Source organism: Portunus trituberculatus, chromosome 41 (assembly GCF_017591435.1).
Source record: "Portunus trituberculatus isolate SZX2019 chromosome 41, ASM1759143v1, whole genome shotgun sequence".
NCBI classification, from domain to species: Eukaryota; Metazoa; Arthropoda; class Malacostraca; order Decapoda; family Portunidae; genus Portunus; species Portunus trituberculatus.
The window spans coordinates 5965921-5974237 of record NC_059295.1 but is presented as its reverse complement, the minus strand read 5'-3'; the positions used below and the strand labels follow the sequence as shown (position 1 = coordinate 5974237).

Here is an 8317-nt window from a genome sequence, read left to right as displayed (position 1 = left end):
GAGCAAAGGACAGACCGAGGATATTCATTGTGGAAGAGGAAGACAGTTGAGTGTCATTGAAGAAGAGGGGATAGTTGTCTGGAAGGTTGTGTCGAGTTGATAGATGGAGGAATTGAGTTTTTGAGGCATTGAAAACTACTAGATTTTCTCTGCCCCAATCGGAAATTTTAGAAAGATCAGAAGTCAGGCGTTCCGTGGCGTCCCGCGTGATCTGTTAATTTTCTGAAGGGTTGGACGTCTCTGAAAGAACGTGGAAAGATGTAGGGTGGTATCATCAGCGTAGGAGTGGATAGGGCAAGAAGTTTGGTTAAGAAGGTCATTAATGAATAATAGAAAGAGAGTGGGTGACAGGACAGAACCCTGAGGAACACCACTATTAATAGGTTTAGGAGAAGAACAGTAGCCGTCTACCACAGCAGCAATAGAGCGGTCGGAAAGGAAACTTGAGATAAAGTTGCAGAGAGAAGGATAGAAGCCGTAAGAGGCAGTTTTGAAATCAAAGCTTTATGCCAGACTCTATCAAAAGCTTTTGATATGTCTAACGCAACAGCAAAAGTTTCACCGAAATCTCTAAAAGAGGATGACCAAGACTCAGTAAGGAAAGTCAGAAGATCACCAGTAGAGTGACCTTGACGGAAGCCATACTGGCGATCAGACAGAAGATTGTGAAGTGACAGATGTTTGAGAATCTTCCTATTCAGGATAGATTCAAAAACTTTAGACAAGCAAGAGATTAAAGCTATAGGACGGTAGTTTGAGGGGTTAGAACGGTCACCCTTTTAGGAACAGGCTGAATGTAGGCGAACTTCCAGCAGGAAGGAAAGGTAGAAGTAGATAGATAAAGTTGGAAGAGTTTGGCCAGGCAAGGTGCAAGCACAGAAGCAGTTTTGAGAACAATAGGAGGGACCCCATCAGGTCCATAAGCCTTCCGAGGGTTTAGGCCAGCAAGGGCATGGAAAACATCATTACGAAGAATTTTGATTGTAGACATGAAATAGTCAGAGGGAGGGACAAGCCCAGAATCGTCCAAGGTGGAGTTGATATATTTGATAGAGATCAAGATTTAAAGGCCTTGACAAAAAAAAAAATATCTTTGGGCCCTCATCCCTTACATGCACACAAAATTTTCCTACGAAGAAAATAGAAAATGTTTACCCTTAGAAGACTTTTATTAGATAAAAAAAAACAAGAAAACGAGGCTGCATAGCTGATAGCCAAATAAAATTTCTGAAGCAGCACTACCCCACCAACTAATCTTGGCCACAAGCTGTCACTGATAATAAACATAGTAATAGTAATAATAAGCAGTTTATACATACAGAAAATCTACAAAGGGGGCTGGGAGATTAGAAAACTATCCCAATGGTTAATTGCTTGCACCAGGGTGGGTATCACGCTGAGGCATAGGCAGTACTTCCTTGATGATGGATGATTGGATGTGTTTTCACTTTTTACTCAAAGAACAATTATAATATAGTACAAACTTATGTTTTAGAGGTTGATGAAGGTTTATTTATATATTTGAATTAGTAGTATGATGATTTACTTCCAATTTGTTTTTCTTGATGGTGCACAGGTCGGGTATCTGCCTTCACCTCTGGCTCAGAAAACCTTCACTATGTAGAGCAAGTTACACGTGGCACAAGGTATGCTATAACAGTCTCTTTCACTTGTGATCCTAAACATGCCATTGAGGATCCCAAACTTGAAAGATAGCTGTATTTCAGAATTTTCTTGATACTTTTATTTTTTTTTCTGGTGTGCAAATTGCAAAGTAGTGTGGGTGTTTTAAATATTTTCCTTTGCTTAACAAAAATATGGATTCTTTATATATTCCTTATTTGTTTATGTATAAACATAGTTTTATATAATATGATATATGTTTTAGTTGTAGTGGAAATTTCATTAAGAAATGTTTGATTTAATTTTAAAGGTTACCACCTTATAAATAAATGTTATTCAGTATTTTCAGGTTATTTATAATTTATCTCCCTCACCAAAAAATAAAAGAGAGTATAGGTGATTCCCACTATACAAAAAGGTTAGGTTCCTAAAAAATCCTTTTGTATAGCGAAAATTCATGTAGTGAATAGCTAAAGCAATGCAAAATTGATATTTTAATGTAAAATCCATTTTTATCTACATACTTACCCCTAATTATTAATTATTGCTTAAACCCCATTCCCACAGCAAACTTACACCATTTCTAACAGCTCAGGAAAAGAAACAAAAAAAATACTTGAGGTGCCCTTTCTCATTTTCTTTAAGAAGACACCTAGCCCGTTTTCAACACCCAGGTACCAGCCATCAGGCCAATTCCCTCATTCGCCTCTAGTCTAAAAGGTTATAAAGGGAAGGGAGGAAAGGAAACTCAGTTATCATTAATGATTATGGATAAGTATGTAGATGAAATGGATTTGTTGCACACCCCTGTTTCACATGACTAGGAAGAGATGGACTCTCTTTTCCTGACACAGAATATATAAGAACCCCATAAAACTTTCTCATAGTGGAGGAAGAGGAGGTAGGGTTCATAGAAAATGGGAAGCCTCATACCCCTTCCTCCACCCAACTACCTGCTCAGCAACCGCTCCATTGCTTTTTCTGTGTCCGTGAGAACTGGACCTCTGACCCTGGCACTCCTACTAACAAGCTTTAGGTGCAGCATGTCTACTTTGGGCAGTCATGGGCCAGCTGTGGATCCTTCACCCCCCCAGCGTACACGCAGGACTTGCAAGGGCAAGGATTGCAACAGGCAGATAAGTTGTGCTTCTCTGGAACAATCTCTGTGTGAAGTGTAGGGGCCAGATTTGTGCTCTTGACAACAGGTGTGAGGAGTGTCAGACGTGGGACAACGAGACGCTGCTAAAGGCTTGCAAACACCAACGTCAACTGGAGGCTAAACGCAAGTCTTACAGCAAGAAGCGTTCTTCCGCATTACACTCGTCATGCTCTTCCCCCGGGTTTTTGGATTCTGAGGTAGGAGGTGAAGTTCTAGATGATTCTGTGGTTTCATCACCTTCCAACATGGACCCAGGACCGTCAGCCTCTCAGGTAGGGCCTCCTGCCCAGGATTTCCATACACAGATGTCTCATATGCTGAATATGATGTCTCAGTTCACTAACTTAATTGGTATGGCTGGTGTTAACAAGCTTACTACCCTCAGAGAGGTTGTTAAAGAGGTAGTTGAGGAGGCAGTTCCTAACTATCTTTCTGTTGCAGCTCCCCCAATGGTGACTGCGGTCACGTCCGGCGCCCCACCCACCCCAGGCGACAGAGAGCTCACACTGGTGAGACAAGTCGGGTCAGTCAGTGAGGGACGGTCGCCAGTGGGTTATACAAGACTTCCCATTCCCTAGTGCTGAATGGTTGGGGTTTCAGGGTTCAGGTAGCTACCATGACGGTGTTACTGTACAGGTTACGACTGACATCTCACTGGGTGATAAGTTTTGTGCGAACAACAGCCGTCTGGGAGACAATATCACATTTTCTGCCAAGAAAGCCAAGAGAGTGGCTAAGGATCTTACAGGATGAATTAAGCACTCACGAGCTGAGTGCTCATCTAGTGACAGAGGTGTCGTTGCGAGTCTGGTCCATGTTACCACGCAACCTCACCCGCCCCGTTGCGATGGCTGACAGGCTTCAGCCACACCACCAGCACGGGAGAGATCAGCTGAGGTGGTGATGGTCCAAGTTACCCACACTCCTCACTGTCCGGTAGATGGGCAAGCTTCGGCCGACTGTCATATGGGTTCCTGCCATAACATACGATCAGTGCCCACCCATTCTACCCTTCCGGCCTTGGAGGAAGGAAACTGGGCTGCCCAGGGTTCAGTGGCTCCGTGGCATCCCAACGTAGGTGAGTCCGGTGCGCCCGCACCCTCCTGCCAGTCGCTTGAATGATGATCCAGACCCCTTGTATCAGACTTGCAACCCTCGGCACGCCACCCATGAAGACTTATACCAAACATCTGAAGAGGAGGAACAACACATGGTGAGTGAGCCCTCAGACTTCTTAAAGCTGGCAAACTTTATCTATGACCAGTTTGGTGAGTGTTACGTTCACTGGTTAAATGGGTAAGATTGGCATCAGGGAGCCAGTGAATAATAACAATAAAAAAAAAACACTGCAGGTTCAACTGGTGAGGAAATGCAAAGGGTGCACTTAAGAAGCTATTTAATAACCCAATAACAATGAAACTTGACACACACATATAGATATAACATGAAACACATGAAACTGACATACACATAGATATAACACATAAATAAATATAACAAAGAACCCAACTTAATACCTAACAATAATACTAATCCTATATGGAGGCAATGTGGAAAAAACCGGGACGAGGGAAGTGATACTTATGAGGTGTCGCAGTGGTGACGTGCTGGGTGATGGGTGATCCCACAGTAATCCAAGAGGCGGTGTGTTCACTGGTTGAGGCCTTGACCTCGACTGACTTCCAGAAATCAGGGAGCTCGCTTAACACTTCCGCTTGAGTTGAATGGGGCCGTGTAAATCCAACTTCGGGACAGTAGCGGGGCTTCATGAGATGCTGAGGTGGAGGGGAGGTGGAGAGGTGGCGAACGAGGTAGCAAGCGGAGGAGGCGATGGTAGTGGAGTATGTACGGGCAGGCCGTAACATTTCCTCCCCCCTAAGAGGGGAAGATCTTGATAAGGCGTCGGCGATGATGTTGTCCACCCCCTTGATATGATGGACTTCCAAGTTGAAGGGTTGAGTTAACAAGGCCCACCTAAGAATGCGTTGGTTTCGGTTCTTCATGGCTTGAAGGAAGGCCAGAGGGTTGTGATCGGTGAAGCCCTTCGTAGTTTGAGGACCAGGATGAAGGTAGCACTCAAAACGTTGGAGCGCCAGGACGAGTGCCAGAGCCTCCTTCTCGATGGTGGAGTAGTTGAGTTGGTGTTTCTTCAGCTTGGCGGAGTGATAGGCGATGGGATGGAGGATGCCGCTTGTGGGGTCCGCTTGTAGGAGGACAGCACCCACTCCAACTCCACTCGCGTCCACTTGTAGATGGAAGGGGGGGAGTGATCTGGCGTCCAGACCACTGGCTCCGAGGAGAGGAACGCCTTGAGATGTTGGAAGGCTTGGTCACAGGTCGGGGTCCAGTGGAAGGGGACGGAAGTGCTGATAAGGTCCGTCAGGGGCGGCCAGGGTGGAGAAGTTCCTACAGAATCGTCTGTAGAAACCAGCCATCCCCAAGAACCTCATGAGAGCTTTCCTGGTGGTAGGGACAGGAAGCCAAGGATGGCCTCCACGTTGGCTCTCTTGGGGCGAACCTTGCCGTTCCCCACCACATGTCCCAGGTAGACCACCGTAGACTTCCCGAAGGTGGACTTGGCCAGGTTGATTGTAAGACCGGCTTCCTGCAACCGACCCATCAGCCTCCGGAGACGGGTCAGATGTGTCACCCAGTCGTCCGAAGTCACCACCAGGTCGTCCAGATAGGCAGATGTTCCCTCCAAGTCCTGGGTGATGTAATTTATAGCCCTCTGGAAGGTGGCGGGAGCATTAGACAAGCCGAAGGGCATCACTGTGTATTGGTATAGTCCGAAGGGGGTGATGAAGGCTGATATTATTCAGGCCTCGTCCGAGAGGGGAATCTGGTAGTAACCTTTAAGTAAATCTATAGTGGTTACAAATTTGGCTACTCCTATACTATCTATAAGGTCCTCTATCAAGGGCAATGGGTAAGAGTCTGGCACCGTCACTTTATTTAATTTCCTGTAGTCGGTGCAAAATCAACTACTACCATCTGGCTTAGATGTTAACAATCGAGGAGAAGCCCAGGGGAATATACTAGGTTCTGCAAGGTGATGAGAGAGCAGATAGTCTACCTCTTTTTTCATCAAGCCTCTTTTAATGGGTGAAATGCGATAGGCTTGTTGTCTTATAGGCTTGATGTCATTAGATATTAAAGTTATATCATGTTGGATAGTAGTACAGAGTCCTGGAAGGTCACCTGTGATTTCTGAAAAGTCTAGCAATAACTTTTTAAGATCAGACTGTTGTGAAGGTGTTAAGGAAAAAAAAACCTCATCAAGGTTGGACATGATTTGGCTGTTTGAGGGGCGTCCTTTAGGTGACGAGAAGAGGAATTCGATGTCGGACTCTTCCTCGGGGGCACAGGACCAGACTCCTTCCCTACCAGACATACAGGTACAGTGCGAGACAAGTCGTCCTCTGGTTCTCTGGAGTGGTAAGGTTTCATTAGATTAATATGAACTAGTTGGGAATCCTTACGACGGTCAGGAGTGTGGACCACATAGTTTAATGGACTTAGTTTTTGAGCCACAACATAAGGTCCCATGAACTTACTGTGAAGAGCATTGCCTGGAGTGGCAGAAAAAGTAAAACCTTGTCTCCTGGTTTGAAACTTCTCATGACAGATTTGGGAAGAGAATTTTGTTGCATTTTAGTTTGAGATTTGAGGAAGTTTGATTTAGCAAAAGATCTGACTTCACTGATTTTATTCTTAAGGTTACTGATGTAGTCAGACACACTGGGGCTTGAAGGAGTATTTTGAGTAAACCATTGATCCTTTAATATTTTGAGAGGCCCCCTGATCTGTCTACCATAGAGTAATTCAAAAGGGAGTAACCTAAAGAATCTTGAGGAGATTCTCTTAAAGCGAAGAGAAGGAAAGAGATACTTTCATCCCAGTCTCCTTGATGCTCCAAGCAATACTTCTTCATCATGGATTTTAATGTTTGGTGAAACCGCTCCAGACAGCCTTGGGATTGGGGTGGTAAGCCGAGGAGGTTACATGGTCGATGTTTAGCTCATTCACTATCTGTTGGAAAAAATTGCTACCCTTGTCAGACTGAATTTGTTTTGGAATTCCTACCGAGGTGAAAAAATGTATTAGATGTTTTACAATGGTCTTTGATGTGATGTTCTTAAGAGGGAATGCTTCAGGGTACCTGGTAGTGGGATCCATGAGGGTTAACAAATACTGATTCCCTCGTTTGGTTTTGGGTAAGGGCCCTACGCAGTCTAGAATGATCTTTTCGAAGGGCTCCGTCTGAACTGGAATAGGCGTCAGAGGAGCTGGCACAAGGCGTTCGTTAGGCTTACCCACAATTTGACATATGTGACATGTTTTTACATAGTGTGACACATCCTTTTCATTCCTGGCCAAAAAAATGTTGAAGAGCCTTCTTGTAGGTTTTTTGGATGCCTAGATGACCTGACAATCCATCATGAGCTAGTTCTATAATGGCTGGTCTTACAGACAAGGGATGACAACTTGATGTGTTTCTGACCAGGTGTCTAGTTGTTTCAGTTCAGGAGGTCTGTAGGCACGCATCAGGACTCCTTCCTGATAATAAAAACAAGGCAATTTAGACATATCCTTTGTCTCACTGGCAACATGTCTGATCTTAGCCAAAGTGAGATCCTGTTCCTGAGCATTAATCAAATTCTCCTTTGAAATGATGTTATTGTACAAGTTGTCAGTAGAGGCAATCATTGGTGGAGGAGGTGGTGAAAGGGCAGGGGACTTGGACTGAGACCTGGTGACTGCACACACTGGGAAGAAGTGAGGGATGTTTCGTCCAGGGTCTTAGTGGGACTTTCTGTTAAGGGAGAATCAAGAACAATTAAGTTTGGAACAGCCAAGTTACCCGCAAGATCATTACCCAGTACAAGATGTACCCCGGTACTGGCAGTTCACCAGGTTTAATGGCTACCTCAACCTCTCCTGAAATGAAAGGGCACTGTAAGCTAATTTTAGCCAAGGGATAGGAGAGCTGTGATTCGAGACCTGTAAGGATCACCTTCTCCCCAGTGAAAGCCTGTTTGATGTTAGGGATGACATCTTCCCTTAAGATGGATTGGGCAGCACCTGTATCACGCAGAACCTTGACATTTATTGCCTTGTCTTTACCATCAGTCAGGGACACTTTACCTTGATACATGTACGAGTCATAAAGTTCTAGAGGAGAGTTGACAGGGTTAGCTAGGGCCACTGGTTTCTTGTTCTCAAATGTGTTAGGTTTAGGGGCCACAAAAGAAAGTTGACGTTGAGAGGCCTTGCAATTTGGGTGTCTACATTTTTGGATCGTGTGACCTGGTTTCTTACAGTATGTACACCAGGGGAATTATATGCATTTGGCGAGAATCCGGTCGGCTTACCACCCGCCCCCAAAACCTTCCCCAAAGGAGGACCTAACATTAGATAGTGAACCACGACCTCTACTACCCAGGGATCCCATCAACAAAGCAAAGGCATCAGCCACTTTAGCGGCAGACATAAGATCACTCTCTCCCGTTCTTCCACATGCCTCAGAATATT

The 8317-nt window shown here is 44.9% G+C and overlaps 1 protein-coding gene across 1 annotated transcript; it reads left to right on the top strand.

The window, feature by feature from the left end:
- The first annotated feature begins 1362 nt into the window (after window positions 1–1362).
- Window positions 1363–3344, top strand: LOC123516648. Its single transcript, XM_045276249.1, has 4 exons — window positions 1363–1384; window positions 1577–1646; window positions 2802–3054; window positions 3224–3344. Exons 1-4 carry the CDS (start codon window positions 1363–1365, stop codon window positions 3236–3238), a joined length of 360 nt encoding a protein of 119 aa, XP_045132184.1. The 3' UTR covers window positions 3239–3344.
- Window positions 3345–8317: the final 4973 nt, after the last annotated feature.

Excerpts from the sequence above, each read along its gene's own strand:
- LOC123516648 (XM_045276249.1), top strand. The coding sequence starts at position 1,363 with ATGGTTAATTGCTTGCACCAGG. Across the intron at positions 1,385-1,576 it reads GGTTAATTGCTTGCACCAGG|GTCGGGTATCTGCCTTCACC; the intron begins GTGGGTATCACG and ends GATGGTGCACAG. Across the intron at positions 1,647-2,801 it reads CAAGTTACACGTGGCACAAG|GGGCCAGATTTGTGCTCTTG; the intron begins GTATGCTATAAC and ends TGTGAAGTGTAG.